We start from the raw sequence: 22,657 nt of genomic DNA, 5'->3' as shown, positions 1-22,657 counted from the left end.
ATAAGCAATTGCAAAATAAAATAAAATACTCATTTAGTAAAATTTTCGTCCAGAAATTTATTGGTAACAGAGACGAGAATATCGTCTACTTCACTTAATTCAGAAATTACTAATAAGTTCCCATTTTTGTGGAAATAGTAATTAAGAAAAAAAAAATGCGTTTTGAATTATTCTGAATTATTTAACTGAGCTTTTGTTCTTAAAAACAACAAAAAGATAAGTAGATCGTTTTTTTTACCTGGCAATGTGACACTAAAGCACGTCATGTCAATCAAGTGTTTTACGTCACAAATCATCACATTGTGTGTTGCCGGAATCATCAGTTTCTAATCATAGTCGATAGTTGTTGGTTTCGGTGGCTAGGTGTCTGGCAGTTTATTTAATAACGAATAATATTCCGCGTCGCCACGTAATACAACTCTAAATCTGTTAAATAAATTATTAACTTAAGTTTGTCATTTATAAAATTGAATAGAGATAAAAACTAAAAATGGAAAAATCGCCGTCTTTGGTTATCTCCAGCCCCAATATTAAATACACCGAAGATTACATATATGCAGACTACGAATATGAAGAGACTCTTGTTACTAGAAACGGCGACGAGATCACGGTAAGTAAATATTTTGGTTTTATTTGTTTTTCGCGGTAACGAATTTATATTAATATTTTTTCTTGTAGCTTTATACCGGTATAATAACCGGTTTCTGAAAGTATTGGCACTATTTAGTATATAATATCGTGTTACAATGGTAAATATATTTATATTTTTTTTCATATTATGTCATGGGTAAAACTGATTGCGATTTTAGAAAATTATAGGCTTTTGTTAACAATATCTATTTTAAGCTATTAAAATAAGGAAGACATTGCTCTGAAATCATTATAGACTTACCTACTACTCAGATCACCTACTGAGCCTGCATGTTTATCCTCAAATATTTTTTTGCGATAGGCAAAGGAATAATAAATAACGAAAAAAATCTTACTAGAATAAGGATTGAATATCAAACCCCTTCTAAAACTCTTTTACTAAATTATTTCCGGTTCATTGTAAGCCGACCCCAACATAATGGGAAAAAGCTGGGCAGATTATGGGTTAATGAATATGCATACATGCAAATAATGACTATGAAATCCACTAACAGCTGACTAAATAAAGAATATTATATTATTTACTTATCACAATGATTCCAATGTCATGGTTAAAATAAATATTCTTTGCCCCTACATTTGATTTGTTCCAATCGCTTTTTTTTACAAAAAACAACTCCTGCAGAAAGAAATTTAATCATTGTGTCGCGGGGGTTCTGCAAACATAGAAATCACATGCACAAAGACACAGGTGTGGAAGAGAAATGCCGCTATGCGCCTTGTACTGCTGTGACGCATATCCACAATCATAATAATATTACTTGATGATGTTGTGGTCAAGCAACCCTCCACAATTGTGGCTCAATACACCCTTGTAAAATTTTCAGGTGTGGTTCCCCCACAATGTTTTCCTTCACCATTATTTGTAGCAAGCGATTATCTTAATTGAACATGGTACTGACAGAAATTGCTGGAATTATCAACAGAATACCATTACCATAAGAACATAAAGTAAAGAAAAAGTTATGTTGTATATCTAATGTTTGAATATTATGACTGCTTAGAGCAAACACAAAAACCTCTTCAAAAAATCTTATTTCTATCTTTATTTTACCTTTGACGTTTGGGGGTAAAAATGTATTTTATAAAATATGACTACATCTTGTCGCAATTATTTTGCAAATTTTTATGCTAATTCCGGCTAATAAACTTATTTATGGCCTAAACTATTCTATTTCTGCTTTGTAAGTTGAAACAGCAATCAATCATTTTGTATCATTAATTACTCTTTGTTATTATATTGTTCATCCAGGTCCACCTCATAGGGCCTAGGTCTTGCAAACAAAATTAAGCTCTGTATCCCTCTTTTTTGAATAAGAAGTTAAGTATGAAGAAATACTTGCTGCTCATCTAATTGTGAATTTTTTAGATAAATAAGAGATAAAAGAAAAATAATAACTAGCTTATTGATCTTTTAAATCAATTAATATAAAAAAACAACTAATAAATGATTGGCAGTTGATTGTAGACCTTGTTTTATCAGATAATAATCTTCCTGCTTTTTTCATTATTTTTAAATTTACCTATTTGATACTCTGGTGTCTAATTTAAGAAGTCTGCTACCTAAATATTGTAACTTACTCTGCCACATGCAAGGCTTTTGAAACTCTCTCGGGTGTTTTGTCTTTTTGGTCATACACAACTTGTTGCATTTGTTTTCTTGCTATCTGTTACTACATTCGTTTGGAGTTAAAAAATATTTTAACAATCCAAAAAAATCCTGATACAAGAAATTATAGGTGATTAAAAATGCTTTCTTCATAGTAGTCCAGGAGATTCCAGGTCTGCATGAAGTATTTTTGTCTTCTGACAGATGTTATGGAATTTTCGGCACATTTAGTTCCTTCCTTGCTTTCCGCAAAAGCGTGCTAACCTTCGCTACAGCATGGAAATGAATTTTAGACGCCTTCTTTATTTCAGTTTCGTAGTTTACTTGTATACAAACAAACTGAACTAGTTGCGCGATCCCGATAAAAACGCGTGACTAAACCTTTATATAAAAACTAGCTGTTGCCCCCGACTTCGTTCGTTAGAAGATATAAGTTATGATTTATAGTTCGTGGTTAGAAGATATAAGTTATGATTTATATCTACCCTGGTTTTTCCACATTTTCCATTGTATCTTCGCTCCGATTAGTCGCAGCGTGATGGTTTATAGCCTAAAACATTCCTCGATGAATGATCTATTGAACACAAAAAGATTTTTTCAATTTGAACCAGTAGTTCCTGAGATTAGCGCATTCAAACAAACAAACAAACAAACTCTTCAGCTTTATATATTAAGTATAGAGTATAGATATATAAATCAAATAATTATAAATTCGCCTTACGGTAGTAAAAAAATAAACTAACTTCGTCCAATATCATCGACCACTTATTTCCGGATTTCTGTATGCTGAAATGTAGCGGGATACATACGTCTACGCACCGTTAATAGGATTTCTGTGAGGGATACATACTTCCGTACATCGTCACTGAAATAAACGTGTGCGATAAAACGGAAAGCATGTGTGAACAGGCTGTAAACCCACATACATAACAATGCATAATATGCCAGCATAGTCCAATACCCGTTCCTAATTCTCCTGACCGCGTTCTGTAACGGTCATGGTCACGGCCAGGTTGACTTTGAACGAAATGAGATAAGGTCGCGGCGAATGAACGGGTAGACTAGTTGTTGGATAATACATATCCTGACTTTTATTGGTTTCAAACCGGGAATGTGAGGAAATCGTTCTGTCAGTAGAAGAGAACGTATTTTCTACACATTTTGTACTTTTTGAACTTGTATAGATATTTCCTCAATCCTATTTGTATACCCTCGAATCTCTTTATTTTATTTGCACGAGATTGAGTATTTAGTAACAGTCTATTGGGGGACGAAAGAGGTAATACGGGGTAGTTGGGTAAGATATAGGTACTCAGCGAAATTCACAGTTCAAGTTCAGTTCAGTTATCGTTCATTCTAAATGAAAGAAAGCTTTTCCCCAAAATAGAAGGTAAAAATATGTTTTTATGTATTCTGGAATTGAATCATTAAGTTACAGGTGGACATATTGCGATCAATAGATAAAGTAATGTTGATGAGCACTACCGACTGATAACAATACTGTTGGGGACAGCCATTCTATCTATGTATAGAGGGTAGATATGCAAAGGGGTAAACCTAAGATCTACTGAACTGATTTTGGTAATAGGGTATTTTTAAGACACCCAGGCTCAGAGGAAGCATTCGTGGATCAAACAAATGCTCCTACAACACCTACACAAGGATCGGCCTGTTTACCACTCGGTTCTCCGTTCAGACAAATTTCAAAATCATTACGTTATTGTTAGTCTCTGTTTACCCTGCCAGACTTATTCACCCGTTACACAGAATAGAAAATTGCTCTAGATCATTTTAATTTATTTACGTGTGAGACCAAACTCGTATAATTAATCCCGTAATTGCAATTAGACTCTACCAAGACTTGTTAGGAGTCCTTGGAAGTTTTTCTGTGCAATAGGTTGTCTCTAGAATGTTCCTTGATATGGTTTATTCTTGATTTTAATACGCCCATTATACATAAAACTCGACTTATAGAACACTAATTATAGAAATTGTTATTTGTTCAAAGAGTAAAACCTATAATTGTAGAATAAGACTTATTTTAATGATTTCCTTATTGGCTTGAAGAATTTTTTTTGTAATTTTCTAATTTTAGTACTGTACTGTTCTCGCCTACTTTATATTCATTGTTTTACCCCTTGTCGTTTTCATTTATCCATTTTATTAAAACTCGATTTCTATATCTTTGACCGTCGTTACGGGTAGTTAAAAGCTAGAATTTCTGACAACCAGTCTCACCAAGGGGTTTCGTGTTGCCCAGGTAACTGGGTTGAGGTGGTTAGATAAGCAGTCGCTCCTTGTAACATGTATTTAGTTGTATCCGGTTAGTTTAGATGCTGAGCATAATAACATACATAGTTGGAAAAAAAGTTAGGATGATGATGTCGATATCACTCTTCGATTGGCTGTTAATGCCGATATAAAGAGAAAAAAGCCCTCATCTCATAGCTGCATATTTTATTCCATGAGTTGTCGATATCACTCTTCGATTTAATTGCGATTCGCTGTTAATGCCGATACAAACAGAAAAATACCCTCATCTTATACCTGCATATTTAATTCCATTTATTTTCACTCTTTATGCCATTTAGGCGGCCCACAAATTGCTAAAGTGCCAGCAGTGGCCAGTTTCATACAAAACGACTTCAAATATATCTCGTTATATACTCTTAAATAGCAATTACTCATGCCCCACCTGCCTTAACGAACAAGTACTAATTAAGTCTAATTCTACAGGCACGACCGATCCGCAAATCGTTGGGGATCCGCACAGATCGCCGCGTCGGCAAAGTCGGCGTGATGCTGGTCGGCTGGGGTGGCAACAATGGTTCCACCTTCACCGCAGCCGTCCTCGCCAACCGACACCAGCTATCCTGGAACACGAAGAACGGAAAAATGGACTCCAACTGGTAAGGATTTATTTAAGAATTTTAGTTTTTTTTTCGTGTCGAAGATGAAGTAGTTAGGATGGAAAATTAAAACGTTTTTGATTCGTGGATGTCTAAGATATACAAAAGTTGAGTAAATGCATTAACACCATAGAAATAAAAAGGTAGAGTCCTTTTTGACGTCACTGAAATATGAACTAACATGTGGTTATTTTAATAGTAAAAAAACCACATATTACTTGGATTATTGGACCACTCTTATTTGGATTCCATCAATTGATTGGTTTTAACTAAATGCATCGATACTGCCCTAAGCCTCTTAATTAAGGGACAACGAAACCATATAAGGGCATAGTAATGCGATTAGAGTTTCTAATATACAGTAATAGTAAATTCATTCGAAGGTCCCCTTAAAAATTAGTCCTAGTTTTTTTCAAATCGGTTTGTAAGGTAAAGTCCACCTCATAAAGCTGGACACTTTGTCGTGGAAACGAGTCAACGTACTAATGCACAGATTAGTTTGCAGGCCGCATATTATATTAATCTTTTCTACAGTGAGATTTGTTCCACCTGCAGAGCACCTATCTTCTATGGATTCAGTTGTAACGTTCTGTAGTAATTGGTTATCCGAAAATAATTTTGCTCCAGGGCGATATTTAGTTTATCTAACGCCCTCGTTTTCGCTCTTCTGCACCAAGCAGGTTATAACAAAGTTCTTTTCAGGTGGGGTTCGATCACACAGGCTTCTACAGTCCGACTTGGCATCGATGAGAAAGGAAACGACGTTCATGTGCCGATGTGCAACCTACTACCTATGGTCCACCCTGATGACTTGGGTGAGTTTTACTTGATTGTTTTACATGTTTTTCGGTGAAGTCTTATTAAAAGTCATGTATCAGGAGTTAAGTAGATTGAATGTTCCGTATTGTTTTAAAATACAAATTAACCATTTCGATTTCTGTTAACCTAACGAACTAAAAACAGAAGGGTTTTTCAAAAAGGGGAACCGCGGCCCCGATAGTCAAAGGGTCAAGGGAGTAACATGGGTGGGCTTTAGTCAGTAAAAGCCCAGTGAAACCCTTCCGCTCCATCCATAGTATTAGGAGTTGAGTATTTGAAAACCCAATATTTGAGTGCCCAAACGAAAAAAAGGTTTCTGCTAAGTATGATTCTGCTGAATATGTATATAAGCAATATCATAAAGTATACGATGCATTTCAACGACTTACATACGACAATATTGTCGCAGTGATCGACGGCTGGGACATCAGCCCCCTGAATCTCGCGGAGTCCATGGTGCGCGCTAAAGTCATCGACTTTGACCTGCAGCAGAAACTCAAGAAGGATATGGCTACGATGAAGCCGCGCCCGGCTATATACGACCCCGACTTCATTGCTGCTAATCAGGTATGTAATATTGTCTTAAATGTATCGAAGGTTAAATGACAGAAGGATGATGCAGGGGTCGACTTTTTAAACGCTGGCTGGGGAAATTAAATGCCTTTTTCAAATTCATTTATTGCCTTGCAATTGAGGTACAGATTCGATACCAACGCAGGAAAAGTAACACTTCAAGTTAAATGAGTCTTAATACTGACTAACGGTGAAGGAAACCTGGATTCTAATAATTGGAATCTAAAATCGCCAACCCGTAATGACCTACAGTGGTAATCAAGGCTCAAGCTTACCTATAGGGCAAGTGGCCTGTGGTTAGTCGTGGGACTAAATCTAAATTTTTCGAGCCGTAGGCGAAAGAAAGGGGTGAATGCTGATATGACGTAGACGAGTGGAAGAAAAAACACACTCCGCATTAACTTGTAATAATTGAGAAAATGGCAGAAAGATGATAAAATAATATTATTCGAACTGCTAACAAGGAACAAATACGATTTTTCTGAAACCAACATCGTTATTATGGTTTTTGTTTTATTACTCCTGCGCCATAAAATGTACTTACGAAATACTTTATTATGCAACAGAAACATTTTCTTTAGATACAAAAAAAATGTTATAATTTTAGCAAATCAATAAATGTTAAGACATTTTTTCCTACTATAATATTATGGAAAATCATGAGGCGTTTCTAAATTATTTATTTCACAACGGTTTACTTAGGCGTAGTTATCGGGATCGTCCGACTAATTTCGGACCCAACCGAAGCTTTTTTTAATCTAACTTTATTTAGGGGCTTTTATAAATAAACACAGCAGCACCATCAACCGGAGTTCTTAATCATGAATTAATGCGTGTGGTCGCGATACATTACATTCATTTAAACTTATTTTACATTCCTGAATCATTCGAAAACTGAAAAATTTGCACAGGCTTGCTTTTAATACGTGTTACTATACAATAAATGTCATAATTGCTTGAAAAACAGTGACTAATCAGTAATAGGATGCTTTATCCTTAACAATTTTAATGAAACAGTTATGGGCAGAGTCGACAAATATATGACTATCGTACGTTGACCTTATAAAGACAGAGCTAGCGTGTTGGTCGTTCGTAATGTTTTGACTGGTGAATATAGTATCAGACTTGGAGTGTAATATTGGCTTTTGACCAACTTATAATATAACTCGACTAATATGAAGTGTCATAATGATCTTCTCTATATGTATATTCTTCTATGCGCTGTCAACGTCAAAAATTTAACCCCCGACGCAAAATAAATGGTCTGTCTGTCTGCGGTATCGTAGCTCCCGAACGGATTAAGCGATTTCGATTTGGTTTTGTATTTAAAACCTGAATTATGTGCGTGTATTCTTAGATATGTTTGACAAAAATCGGTCAAGCCGTTTAGAAGTCGTAGAAAGTGAGCGATTTTACTGTCGTTTTATTTTAATCTTGTATCCTTTACATTTTTGAATAATTTTATCTGTAAAAGTTCATAGCAAGGAGACCTGAATTTCCAATCTACATCTACACTAATATATAAAGCTGAAGAGTTTGTTTGTTTGTTTGAACGCGCTAATCTCAACAACTACTGGTCTAAATTGAAAAAATATTTTGTGTTGAATAGACCATTCATCGAGGAAGGCTTTAGGCTATAAACTATCACGCTGCGACTAATAGGAGCGAAGATACAATGGAAAATGTGAAAAAAAGCAGGGCAGGTATAAATCATAACTTATATCTTCTACCCACGGGGACGAAGTCGCGGGCAACAGCTAGTATTAAAAAAAGCTCAAAATTTCGTTTTAGAGTGCTCTTGATGATAACTACAAGACCATTCTCTACTTAAAAATGGTTTGTTTATAAAAATGTTTTCCCAACATTACAAGTGATACAATATGCGTATACTGTCCACTTTATAACATTTACCTTGAGCCGTACTCACAAACTAATACAGCGTTATTTTTCCTTAACGACAACCGTATAATGTGTAGTTTGCTACTGTTACGTGATAAACGAGTATTGATACAGTACTTATTGTGTGTGATTAAATTAATTTGTTTCCGCTATGTTATTTTATGTCGCGTAAAGAATTATGGCGAAATCTCGTTTAAGTTTTACGTTTAAATTTTGTTGGCATTTTTTTGCGATGAATGATGAAACATTTGGTGAAATGTAATTCATTATAATTATGTCTATAAACATTAAAAAAATGTTCTTTATGTCGAATGTTGAAATAATATAAAAAAAAAGTAATTTTATGTATTGGCAAATAAATGATTCTATTCCGTAGTCATGAAATTTATGATTCCGATATATTAGGTCCTGACGTGAATATTTTATGTCTAAATTGATTAATTTTCAAAAAAAAAGAAAAACTTTCAGAAAAAGTTTAAAAGAATTAAGAGACGATAGACCTGAGAACTATTATTTCGCATTGCCAATTAATTTTAATTGAAACTAATTAAAGCATTGTCTTCCTGGAGGTTTACCGCCATGTTTTAAAGTAAAATTATTATGGGTTTGGAGCATAGATGTTCCCTGTTTTGATAAGATATAATAATCAGATATTTAACACATCTGAAATATTTGAGTGTTGAACCCCATTAATTTTATTCATTGTGATTTTTAGCCTTTCAATTTAACAATAGCAAGCATCAAACCTCCTTATTCCATCGTTCAAGTATATTTACAACGGTCCATTCTCAACTGACCTATATTTAGTATCTTCAAGGAAACTGTAATACCATACACTTCCATACATTCCTTACAATTACCCAGTGCATAACAGACAGCCGTGACACTAACGATTCTTTTATAAATAGATATTACGCAACGCGTGACGCTAATCGCGTCGTGTGATGTTCTGTGACGTACGATGACGTCATAGGGATGTGAAGTATTTATTGATTGCCCTGTTTGAAATATTATGTGGATGAAATTGGCAAGGTGTTTCAGTTTTGTCAGTTGCGAGACTGTTTTGTTATAGTCTGGCTGCGAAAGCGTTCGTTTCGTCATTCGTGCCGTTTTGCGTGCTATAGACGCATGGGGGATATAGCCTAAAGGTCATGGAGACAAGAGCAAGAGTATTCCGGTTGTTATAGTTGGTCGAGAGACCGGAATTACCCTTCGCCTTCCCAGGGCGAAGGAAGTCCATGAGGATTTTCATTAGGGTATAGAAAAAAATAATCAAATCTTTAGAGTAAAAATGCTCTTATCATGACTAAGATACAGATCATAATTATGAGAGTAAACACACAGTTATGTATTTCCGACAGTTTATTTAACTAAAGATTAGTTTCTCAACCGGAAAAATATGTTTATCATCGCGAGACATTCTTTCGTTACGCGCTGTAGTGCCCTGCCTCTTTTCCAAAACTTCAACAGATTTCCTTATAACGTTATTTGGCCAGGTCACTTTTCCACAAGTCAGTTTGCGTGGTAACGTTTTTTTCCCGGTGCTGTCGAATACAAAGGTTGAATGGTAACTGCATTCGTAGGAACTGCTGTTTAACACCTATTTATACCAGCCTAAAGAAATACACGATCTCATTTGAAATAAAAATCTCGTAATCACAGTTTATTTGAGGCCTTATTTGTCGAATGTCAGCTGGAATATGTGTAGAGGTACTATCTGTCATTCCTTAAAATAACAGCGGAAGGTGATCTGAGCTATACCTGTCTTAGAAAAACCAATTGAAAAGGGAGGAAGGCTTTTGGCAAGTTATGGGAAAACGTACACGTTTGACCACAAGCCCTTACAATCGGAATCTTATACGCCAATACTTGATTATTTCTTAAATCAAATGTAAAAAGTACAATTAATACTCTTGTACTATATCAACACAATAAACACACCTTAACAGATCGTCAAATTCAAAGACATTACGATAAGAGCGATTGCTAGAATGCTGTGTTGTGACGTCATGACGTCATGACGTGGGTTGACAGAGGTTCACTGCCTGAAGTCTCGATTTAACTTCAATTAGGATGGAACTCCCGTGATTTATTTAGTCATTTGTGTAGAAAGAAATGTGTATTTCATTATTAAAAAAAGGTTGGTGAAAAATCCATAAAAACTTCTTTGTTCGAATAACTAACTGATTTGGCAGTTCGGACACGTCTAATGAAACCCTAAATGAAAACAAAATTACTTAATAAAATAACATTAAGTGGGTTTATCCTATTTCATAACGTTATATGATATTATTTCTGCCTTTAAGTAATATTATCATAAGTCAGAAACTAGCTCCAATTACAAGCCAATAACCTTAACATAACTTGCGAACTAAGCCTCCTTATTAATATAGAAAAAGGTAAGCCATATATTAAAAACTTATGAACTAATATAGACCTTTTTGTCAAAGCGATTAAGTAAAAATTTGAATAGCATTTATAAAAAGGAATATCGAAAACTTGTGCTCATTTGACTCTAAATAGAACAAAAAAGCAATCCAAAAAAATTCTTCATGACTTTTTAATAAATTTAAGTCCTTAGACCTAGTGCAATAAGGTACAATGTCCCATAACAATTGTAGACTAAAATATTCATTTAACATAGTATTACTTCTCTATTGCAAATTATAAATTATTTCTCCACAACTTTAAAACAATTTATACCCATTAGCGTATACTATAAAGTACAATTTCGCTTCGCAATTGTATCCTGAATATTCTTTTAATAGAGTTGCTTCGGCAGTACTGCAAGTATTGATCGCGCCTCCCTCGGGCTTTAGTTATACTCCAAGCAATCGATAGTCTATTTGCTAATGTACTTGTATGGATAGCGTGTTTCACACTGGTTATTTTCCGTATTTTGTAGAGGATAATATATTATTATTTCATTATACTATGTGTATTGAATGAATTAGCGTAACCGTTTAAATGTATCATCGTCGTTATACTGTCAATTTTATTTGCTGGAAGTTTTTAAATTAGAACCTGGATGTATTTTTAAGGAACATTGAAAAATGAGTTTGAAGTGAGTTCTATTTATGACGGGTTGCAATTTGGACATGGGCTCCTGTCCAGCAGTAGACTTCTGATTGTGCGATGATCTGAATTGACTGATAAAGGGCTGAAGAGATTAATTATGGAGTTATGATGTATTAATTTGTAAGAGACGTAAGAGTCGCAAAAAATAATTGAATATTTTCGCCATATTTTCGCCAGCATTTTTTTATTTTGAATTGTAACCTAAATAAGTAAGGTTAGTTTTGGTTCAAGCTTACAAAAATGTTTTATCACATTACGTATTGTTCGAGCACACTTCAATAAAGCAACGAGTAGGTAACTAGTTCACTTTATTGGCGTCCGTCAATGGGCTGTAAAGTGAGTCATAATATTACGCTTACACAATTTATAAACAATATGCACTTTACATTATACATTACAAATAACAGCGTTAGATTATAATTCTAGTGCACCACGTGTCGCCCAACACGTGGACTCTCGCCATTGTATAGAAATCTTTTTTTTTCCAAAACACGTGTCCGCCTGTTGATCATAACCAAGCAGTATGTTTACAAAGACCGATTGTCTATGAATGGGCCCACGGTGGAATAATAAAAATTTCCATTGCCTTCGACGGTCTGTTTATAAAACAGTGTCAGTTGACGGGTTCCGATTCTTCCATATTTGAAAAATAACCCGCCTATAATGGTATTCTAGTTTCAAAATATAAATGTGCTAGAAGCTTTATAAGCGACACAAACATTGAGAAACGGTAAAGGAAAATTCGATTACGAAGAAATTTAATTTAAAAAAGCTTTATACTAAGTCCAAAGAGGTTTCCCTTTCAATTTATTTGCTTCGATAACCTATACTCAACAAGTTAACGCACAGCTTTCTTCAGCTTCCTACGAATTTACAGTATCAAATACCATTACATATATTTCTCCAGTAAGCAATAAATACTGCTTATTAAGTTTTATTCGCTACGCAGTGTTAGTCGCGGTTGATATGCAAATGCTAGTTCATTACCAGCCAGTTGATTACGAAGCACGGAGCCTGTGATACATGTCGATTAGTATGCATTGGGACGTCAACGGTATTAGAAGAGTATTATACTAGGTTTAGCATGAATACTAGGTCTGATAAGGCTTGATTAATATGTATAAATAATTCTGAGAGCTTAAGGTAATAGTACGGATGAATGATTTGCAAGGCAGACTAGATTTTTCGTCTATCAGAGGAGTGCTAGAAGGTATATAGATGAAAGAATTAGGCGAAGGCGAAGATAAATTTGATAAGAATATCATCTAAGCCCAGTTTACAGTAAAAATACTCATAGTTTTGCATAAGTAGATAATGTTAATAATACTCGATAGGCCTAATTAAAACATAATGTGCTACTGTCATATTATTTTTCTTTCCTTCCATATTTCATCCAAAAGATTTTAATATTAAATATCGTTATTGTCCATTCTGAAATAAAAAACACTATCCCTATTAAAACTCTACTGAAAGTGATAATAAATTCTTCTTAATATTAATTGAGCTCCAGATGGTCGGATATTGGCAACGCTGCGCCACTATTCTGCCAAAACAATGTTACTATGGTGGCACAGATTAAAAACGTCTCAAAATAGCATGCGAGAGTTTTTTGGCCTTGGTATGATGGGGGCCAATTTCTATTACAATGTATTATTGGATTTTTATGATAGAAATAAGAGGAAACTACGTGTGTATTTGTTGACAAGACTTTGGACTTTCGCATGTTGTAAGTGCAATATAACATTTATTTGGCTATAAATGTCCCACTGTTGTTTTACTCTGTATGATCTATTGATTTTTGATGGCAAGTCTTTCAATGTGTATCCGCTTAGATCCGACGTCTAATTTTCAATTACTATGAAATAACATAGACACGTTCTTCAATATATAACTGTCCCAATATTTCGCTTAACAATGACAGGAAAATCATGATACTTTTGACCAAATAACGTTCTTGAATACAGTTCTAAAACAATTTTTATAAAAGTATTGAAATTAGAAAACAATGTGGACAAGGTAGACATAATATCCTATACAATACCATATACAAGCATGCATTTAGAATTACAATTCTTAAGTTTTCATACTGACCTGAAGTACGGAAAAATCGATGTCCCATTGAAAGCAGCATGTTTACGTATCTTATTGGCAAGTGGTATTGTACCCACACTTGTTTCATGTAAAACAACAACATTGTGGACTTGTTACCCGATGCCGTTTGTTGACTTTTATTCTGTGAGAAAGTACTACAGCTTTACGATGAATTACGTTGTCTTTATCGGTAACCTACTTTTAATTTCAGTGTATTGTACTGGTATTGATATTTGCCTCTTTCTTCCTGTTGTTTTTTGGAATGTTTGTCAGACTACACGAGGTAGAAGGTGAATTGTAGAAAAGGTCTTTTACTAATTGTTGGTGTAGAGTTTCTTCGCAGCTAACTTTGCTGTGGTAGATTTAATACGTAACATGAAGTTCGTATGGGACTTTTTGAAATAAAAAACAATTCCCGCTCTAAGACATTGAGTCCTTGTGTCCCACAGGGTTTCAAGGCACATGCACAAAGACGCCCAGATCCAAGGAAGCTTTCGTGTATCACACAAATTCTTGTCCTACACAAAGATCTTACCCACGACGTCAAGCACAACATGGGTTTAGCGTGTTGACCCATACCACTCTTCTATCCGTTTAGTATTTTTTGATTCAGACAATACTTTGTCCCCATATAATTAGGAGACAACAGCTAAAGCAGCTCCATGTTCCAGTTAGTCTAGTTCCATTTGCCATCCGAATTGTCTCCTAACCTCTTAATCCAGGTTTACCATAATACTCGTATATTCAAATCTCCCTTGCCTTGTTCCAGGCTGACCGAGCCACGAACCTCATCCGCGGCACCCGCTACGAGCAGTACCTGCAGATCCGCGCCGACATCAAGGACTTCCGCGACAAGAACAAGCTTGATAAGATCGTCGTGCTGTGGACCGCTAACACTGAGAGGTAGGTTGTGTATTACCGGAAAAGTTCGTGACTATATGACTAAGTAGAGGTGGGTGTACAGGCTAGGGAAATAGTAGAAGGGCTTACCTACGAGTAAAAGTATTTTATATAAACGATTGTCGATTTTTTCGTAGATAGAATTATGCTCATGGGTGATCTATGATTCCCATTGGAGGGCAGAGGGGTTATAGAAAACATTACACCATTTTTTTTCAAATTTGCAAAGACAGTTTGCAATTACTGATGACGATATATTTAGTGGAATAGGGGTTTTTCCCAAAAATGGATGGACTTCAAATTCAAATGACGTCTTTATTATACTAGTTTTCTTTATTTCAGTCATAAATACTAGTATATTTTAGGAGTTTGTATAACGCTGATATAAATCTGCGATGTATACAATACCTCTTCTATTTATAGATGTAGTCGTACAATAGATTATTTTAAAGTGTCATTGACCGCGGGACAAAAGCACGGCACACATTTTTTTAGACAGCAAATCTACGTATACATTCTCAAGTTGAATGCACCTTGTGGAGTTTCTTATTAGCTTTCTGCTGGTGAATAGTATGATCATTGAATTATCTTATTTAATCAGTTATTATTAATTGATTATTTGACTATTCTATAAGCCGCGTGGAAAAAAACACAACACGCCAATCACCACCTGCTGTATGTTCAATTCTCGAAGAAGAACTACTTAAAGTGCTCAATGCGCTTGTAAACTCAAACCCTAGTACTTATTGAGTAGATGTACGTGGGAAGTAGTAGTATGAGCCAGTATCGATGATATAACGACGATGCGAAGGGCTAGAAATAAAGAAGATTGGCATAAAAATAGGGAGGTTCATAAACCTGGCATGCCCAGTAATGGGTTATTCAACGCTGATGATGATTAGACTGACCTGTTGGTCTAGTGGCTAGTGGCCCTGACTTCTACAACGGAGGTCGGGAGTTCGATTTTCACCCAGGAGAAATGTTTGACTAGATGGCGTTGTATGTATTATTATAGGTTATCTTAACATAATAATGATTCTCAGGTTCTGCGAGGTCCGCGCGGGCGTGCACGACACCTCCGAGAACCTGGAGCGCGCTCTCCGCGACAACAACACCGAGATCTCGCCCTCCACCATCTTCGCACTCGCAGCCATCGATGAGGACGTGAGTGCGAAAATTCATTTAATTATGTTCAAAACAAAAGTTTCATTTTCAAATTATTTTGTTGTTATAATTGTCGTGCATTGGTTTCTTTTATGGTTCACTTTTTGAATGTGGTACTGTTTACTCTCGCTTGTTTGTCGATATGGACCTCAGTAGTTTCGGACCCAAGTTTTGTTCTTAATCATGCACTGATGCTGACTCCAGTTTGGTCGAAGGTCGAAAGGGTCAGAAAGGTCGATTTCAATATTTTAAACGGCATATAATAGACTAACAGAACTTATATCTTCATGTTCTAGTGCATCTACATAAACGGTTCGCCTCAGAACACGTTGGTAGCGGGTGTGGTGGAGCGCGCGGAACTGCGCGGTGTGTCTGTAGCGGGTGACGACTTCAAGTCCGGCCAGACCAAGCTCAAGTCAGTGCTGGTGGACTTCCTCGTGAGCGCCGGTCAGTAGCCGTAGATTTTATTATTTATTTAATGTAAATTAGTCTAGGTACCAAGTTGTTGGATGTATTACCTGATTATTTTGGTAAAAAAAATCATAATCAAACCTGTCTCAGAACATAAAACATGCATTCTATTACTTCACATTGGCTGTGAAGGAAGATTAAAATTATGGCAGTGTTGACATATGTTATAGTTTGCAATCAGTTGCAGCAAATTTATATGCAAAATTAGCATAAAGTGGAGGCCGTGACCACTTTCTTCAAACTGGCAGAATGAGAGCTGACTGTATTTTCCTTTGCAACCAGGTCTGAAGCCGGTCTCCATCGTGAGCTACAACCATCTGGGTAACAACGATGGCAAGAATCTCTCTGCTCCCAAACAGTTCCGCTCCAAAGAGGTAAGTCTTCACAATTCGGAGCTATGAGTCACTTTAGTCCTTGGAAGTAAGATTCCTATGCCATAGTGTTCGGTAAAACTAACTATAAAACTCGCCTATAGCTATACATTCATTAACGTAGTTCAGTTACTCATTCCTTAGTTCAAACTAAACAGTGTCCAATAGATATTTGTCAAGAACACACGTCGTTTTATTCAAAATCCACTTTAGTTTGAGTAAAGCCGTCTTATGAAGTAGGTTTCAGCGCTTCCTCTTTTGTTTATAGTTAAAACGTTTTCGAAATATTGTCGTTTTTCGCATTTGGCTATTTGTAGCCATCTGCCAAGTATAAAGTTTCTCCCTTCTCCCAATCAGCGCTGATATGGATGGTAAAACCGAAGAAAAAAACCGTTTGAACAATATAAAACAATAATATATAATTGCCGCAGATAACCAAGAGCAATGTGGTGGACGACATGGTGGAGTCCAACCAGATCCTGTACAAGCCGGGGGAGAAGCCCGACCACGTGGTTGTCATCAAATACGTGCCTTATGTCGGTAAGTTTATTGCGTTCTGTGACAATGGGTGCAGAATCATCATCTGCCTAGCTTTCCGACTATGTTGGTGTCGGGTTCCAGACTAACCGGATGCAGCTGCCAGTGTTTTACAAGGAGCGACTGACCATCTGACTTCCGAAATCCAGTTACCTGGGGGATTATTTTGTTGAAGTTTTTACTGCAGGGGAGCGAGTGACATGTCTATTTACGAAAGCGCTGTCAAAGTTTGGGCGAAAAATGTCATACACCTACAAGAGCAAACTAGGAGTCAGCGTTATCCTCTTGTTGTGTTACCATTTATTACGAGAACGACATATAGACGTGTTATAATTGAGACAGAATTCTCCTTTGTCTATATTTTTACGATTAATACTCTATGTTTTGAATTTGGTATCTCAAATGGTAATTTTCCTGTGTCCAGGTGACTCCAAGCGCGCCATGGACGAGTATACATCCGAGATCCTGCTGCACGGAACCAACACCATCGTAGTGCACAACACGTGCGAGGACTCGCTGCTAGCCGTGCCGCTCATACTGGACCTGGTGCTGCTGGCCGAGCTGTTCGCCAGGCTCTCCTTCAAGGAGGGGGACCGCTGTGAGTACTACTGACACTACACACTAACAGTAAAGGTCCTATGAAGCGAACATAATTTACTGTGAACGATATGTTGACCCTTATCTTGTTAACTGAGTGTACCCGTCCCGCAGCGTGGCAGAGCATGCACGCGGTCCAGTCGCTGCTGTCGTACCTGCTGAAGGCGCCGCTGGTGCCGGCCGGCGCGCCCGTCGTCAACGCGCTGTTCCGGCAGCGCGCCGCGCTCGAGAACATGCTGCGCGCCGCGCTCGCGCTGCCGCCCAACAACCAGCTCGCACTCGAGCACAAGGTAGGGATACCGGCCGGTCAGGACAGAGGAAACAACGCGCTGTTCCGGCAGCGCGCCGCGCTCGAGAACATGCTGCGCGCCGCGCTCGCGCTGCCGCCCAACAACCAGCTCGCACTCGAGCACAAGGTAGGGATACCGGCCGGTCAGGACAGAGGAAACAACGCGCTGTTCCGGCAGCGCGCCGCGCTCGAGAACATGCTGCGCGCCGCGCTCGCGCTGCCGCCCAACAACCAGCTCGCACTCGAGCACAAGGTAGGGATACCGGCCGGTCAGGACAGAGGAAACAACGCGCTGTTCCGGCAGCGCGCCGCGCTCGAGAACATGCTGCGCGCCGCGCTCGCGCTGCCGCCCAACAACCAGCTCGCACTCGAGCACAAGGTAGGGATACCGGCCGGTCAGGACAGAGGAAACAACGCGCTGTTCCGGCAGCGCGCCGCGCTCGAGAACATGCTGCGCGCCGCGCTCGCGCTGCCGCCCAACAACCAGCTCGCACTCGAGCACAAGGTAGGGATACCGGCCGGTCAGGACAGAGGAAACAACGCGCTGTTCCGGCAGCGCGCCGCGCTCGAGAACATGCTGCGCGCCGCGCTCGCGCTGCCGCCCAACAACCAGCTCGCACTCGAGCACAAGGTAGGGATACCGGCCGGTCAGGACAGAGGAAACAACGCGCTGTTCCGGCAGCGCGCCGCGCTCGAGAACATGCTGCGCGCCGCGCTCGCGCTGCCGCCCAACAACCAGCTCGCACTCGAGCACAAGGTAGGGATACCGGCCGGTCAGGACAGAGGAAACAACGCGCTGTTCCGGCAGCGCGCCGCGCTCGAGAACATGCTGCGCGCCGCGCTCGCGCTGCCGCCCAACAACCAGCTCGCACTCGAGCACAAGGTAGGGATACCGGCCGGTCAGGACAGAGGAAACAACGCGCTGTTCCGGCAGCGCGCCGCGCTCGAGAACATGCTGCGCGCCGCGCTCGCGCTGCCGCCCAACAACCAGCTCGCACTCGAGCACAAGGTAGGGATACCGGCCGGTCAGGACAGAGGAAACAACGCGCTGTTCCGGCAGCGCGCCGCGCTCGAGAACATGCTGCGCGCCGCGCTCGCGCTGCCGCCCAACAACCAGCTCGCACTCGAGCACAAGGTAGGGATACCGGCCGGTCAGGACAGAGGAAACAACGCGCTGTTCCGGCAGCGCGCCGCGCTCGAGAACATGCTGCGCGCCGCGCTCGCGCTGCCGCCCAACAACCAGCTCGCACTCGAGCACAAGGTAGGGATACCGGCCGGTCAGGACAGAGGAAACAACGCGCTGTTCCGGCAGCGCGCCGCGCTCGAGAACATGCTGCGCGCCGCGCTCGCGCTGCCGCCCAACAACCAGCTCGCACTCGAGCACAAGGTAGGGATACCGGCCGGTCAGGACAGAGGAAACAACGCGCTGTTCCGGCAGCGCGCCGCGCTCGAGAACATGCTGCGCGCCGCGCTCGCGCTGCCGCCCAACAACCAGCTCGCACTCGAGCACAAGGTAGGGATACCGGCCGGTCAGGACAGAGGAAACAACGCGCTGTTCCGGCAGCGCGCCGCGCTCGAGAACATGCTGCGCGCCGCGCTCGCGCTGCCGCCCAACAACCAGCTCGCACTCGAGCACAAGGTAGGGATACCGGCCGGTCAGGACAGAGGAAACAACGCGCTGTTCCGGCAGCGCGCCGCGCTCGAGAACATGCTGCGCGCCGCGCTCGCGCTGCCGCCCAACAACCAGCTCGCACTCGAGCACAAGGTAGGGATACCGGCCGGTCAGGACAGAGGAAACAACGCGCTGTTCCGGCAGCGCGCCGCGCTCGAGAACATGCTGCGCGCCGCGCTCGCGCTGCCGCCCAACAACCAGCTCGCACTCGAGCACAAGGTAGGGATACCGGCCGGTCAGGACAGAGGAAACAACGCGCTGTTCCGGCAGCGCGCCGCGCTCGAGAACATGCTGCGCGCCGCGCTCGCGCTGCCGCCCAACAACCAGCTCGCACTCGAGCACAAGGTAGGGATACCGGCCGGTCAGGACAGAGGAAACAACGCGCTGTTCCGGCAGCGCGCCGCGCTCGAGAACATGCTGCGCGCCGCGCTCGCGCTGCCGCCCAACAACCAGCTCGCACTCGAGCACAAGGTAGGGATACCGGCCGGTCAGGACAGAGGAAACAACGCGCTGTTCCGGCAGCGCGCCGCGCTCGAGAACATGCTGCGCGCCGCGCTCGCGCTGCCGCCCAACAACCAGCTCGCACTCGAGCACAAGGTAGGGATACCGGCCGGTCAGGACAGAGGAAACAACGCGCTGTTCCGGCAGCGCGCCGCGCTCGAGAACATGCTGCGCGCCGCGCTCGCGCTGCCGCCCAACAACCAGCTCGCACTCGAGCACAAGGTAGGGATACCGGCCGGTCAGGACAGAGGAAACAACGCGCTGTTCCGGCAGCGCGCCGCGCTCGAGAACATGCTGCGCGCCGCGCTCGCGCTGCCGCCCAACAACCAGCTCGCACTCGAGCACAAGGTAGGGATACCGGCCGGTCAGGACAGAGGAAACAACGCGCTGTTCCGGCAGCGCGCCGCGCTCGAGAACATGCTGCGCGCCGCGCTCGCGCTGCCGCCCAACAACCAGCTCGCACTCGAGCACAAGGTAGGGATACCGGCCGGTCAGGACAGAGGAAACAACGCGCTGTTCCGGCAGCGCGCCGCGCTCGAGAACATGCTGCGCGCCGCGCTCGCGCTGCCGCCCAACAACCAGCTCGCACTCGAGCACAAGGTAGGGATACCGGCCGGTCAGGACAGAGGAAACAACGCGCTGTTCCGGCAGCGCGCCGCGCTCGAGAACATGCTGCGCGCCGCGCTCGCGCTGCCGCCCAACAACCAGCTCGCACTCGAGCACAAGGTAGGGATACCGGCCGGTCAGGACAGAGGAAACAACGCGCTGTTCCGGCAGCGCGCCGCGCTCGAGAACATGCTGCGCGCCGCGCTCGCGCTGCCGCCCAACAACCAGCTCGCACTCGAGCACAAGGTAGGGATACCGGCCGGTCAGGACAGAGGAAACAACGCGCTGTTCCGGCAGCTATGTTTTTAGTTCGATTCCGAAGCATTCCTGTTAAAATTATAGCAGAAGTCATACATGAAAATATTTGCTTTCCCGCAACAAAAAAAATGTGTACGCAGCCTTAAAACCAAACCAAGTTATGTATTCCGTCTTCCCAAACAAATACCCTATGCCCTACCTAAATACCATTTTAGACTTGTGCTTCAAACAATTACTGTGTGATTTTAATTATACTTGCTGTTCCTCCAGGTTCCCTTCTTAATGAAAGACCTGCACAGTGGCGTGCTGTTCAACTCGCCGCCGAACAAGAAGCAGAAGCTGACGCACGCCAACGGTGACCAGTGAGCACCACACCATCACCTACCCAGCACCTCACCATCATCTACCCATCAATCACCCCTATATACCACCACCACGGCACAAAACTATTCAGGAGCAAACCTATATCATATCTCTGAATAATCTGAATACAACGCCATCTGTGGACCATTATAGAAGCTTATCGTTGAAATTTCAAAATCTAAGTGTTAAAGACGTACTTAAATTCTATTAGAAGTTAAGGCTATGCTTATATTATTTAAAGGAAATTATTTTTTTTATTTACATTTTTATTTTTTGCTCTGGATAGTATTATTAAGTTAGCACTTGCACTTATCGTTCTAGTTTGGTTTCGGTTAAGTTCTGTGATAATGTGTGATGAACATTCGTACTGATATAGTTAAGATGCTTAACTAAAAACTTATTTATTTTGAAAAATAATTGACGTAAGTTTAACGTATACCAGTCTGTTTATGCAAGTGACAAATTGTGAAAAGCGTTAGCGCTAATCAAATTGCTCTAATTTGGAAGTCACGTGATTTATGTCATATCCATACATTTTTTGCAAATTGTCACTTGTATAGGAGTCTTTTAACTTTGGAAAAATTTACACGTTTCTTTCTACCCTCCCAGGGCCCTATTTCAATCGTGTCAACAAATTTGGAGTATATTTACAACATATATTTTTGTATGTTTTCATCCTTCACCGTCTTTGGACACCTTAGTATACCATCTATTTATTTCATCTGCCATTCCACATGTACGTAGAATCTCGAATTACAGTATTATAGATGCGCTAAAGCGTTTTATTAATAATTCGCCATATTAAATATGAATTTCATTTAAAATCTCAGTATTTTGCTAAGTTAACGATTGTACGAAGGTTGCATTTACTTAGTTTTTTGATTCGCAGATTTCAAGCACACAATATAAACATGTAGGTTTAACATTATACTTATTACAGAGTAATGTATTATTAGTTATTCTTTATAACACAAGCCTCTGTGAACTGTGACATTTTTACAGCGTTAACAGTGACAGAAATGTCAAAAATGTATGGTCATGACATTTTGATAGGTCATGTGACCAAGATTTGTCACTTTCATACATTTTACCGATTCATTTAATGTTAACGTCTGTACAATTGTTTCTTGTCTATGGAGGAGGGAGCAGTTATCAGTATTGTTTTCTTATTTTGATTAAGTTTCATTTAAGAAAATATTAATTTGATTTATTGTAATCCTGTGTGCGTTTATGTTAAAATAAAATGATTTTATAATGGATGAGCTTGTTTTAATTGAGTAGTTTATATGCGGAACCTTG

The 22,657-nt window shown here is 40.5% G+C and overlaps 1 protein-coding gene across 2 annotated transcripts; it reads left to right on the top strand.

Moving 5' to 3' along the window:
• The first annotated feature begins 279 nt into the window (after window positions 1-279).
• LOC113499177 lies at window positions 280-22,607 on the top strand. Of its 2 annotated transcripts, none has more exons than XM_026879546.1 (12): window positions 280-610; window positions 4,997-5,169; window positions 5,872-5,984; window positions 6,398-6,555; window positions 14,399-14,532; window positions 15,573-15,693; window positions 15,990-16,140; window positions 16,447-16,538; window positions 16,967-17,075; window positions 17,497-17,670; window positions 17,784-21,033; window positions 21,127-21,253. In XM_026879546.1, exons 1-12 carry the CDS (start codon window positions 491-493, stop codon window positions 21,236-21,238), a joined length of 4,707 nt encoding a protein of 1,568 aa, XP_026735347.1. In that variant the 5' UTR covers window positions 280-490; the 3' UTR covers window positions 21,239-21,253. The 2 variants fall into 2 exon arrangements, with proteins under 2 accessions (XP_026735347.1, XP_026735356.1); XM_026879555.1 differs by lacking the exon at window positions 21,127-21,253 and adding an exon at window positions 21,266-22,607 and having other exon boundaries at window positions 491-610; window positions 17,784-20,983.
• The last annotated feature ends 50 nt before the right edge of the window (window positions 22,608-22,657 follow it).

This window comes from Trichoplusia ni, chromosome 1 (assembly GCF_003590095.1).
Source record: "Trichoplusia ni isolate ovarian cell line Hi5 chromosome 1, tn1, whole genome shotgun sequence".
NCBI lineage: Eukaryota > Metazoa > Arthropoda > Insecta > Lepidoptera > Noctuidae > Trichoplusia > Trichoplusia ni.
Note: the sequence above shows the minus strand (reverse complement) of the source record. Positions and strands in the feature narration are given on the sequence as shown.

Bases quoted from the DNA above. Each gene is read 5' to 3' on its own strand.
- LOC113499177 (XM_026879546.1), top strand. From the start codon at position 491: ATGGAAAAATCGCCGTCTTTGGTTATCTCCAGCCCCAATATTAAATAC. The intron at 14,533-15,572 runs GTAGGTTGTGTA...AATGATTCTCAG, and splicing joins TGGACCGCTAACACTGAGAG to GTTCTGCGAGGTCCGCGCGG. The intron at 16,539-16,966 runs GTAAGTCTTCAC...TAATTGCCGCAG, and splicing joins AACAGTTCCGCTCCAAAGAG to ATAACCAAGAGCAATGTGGT.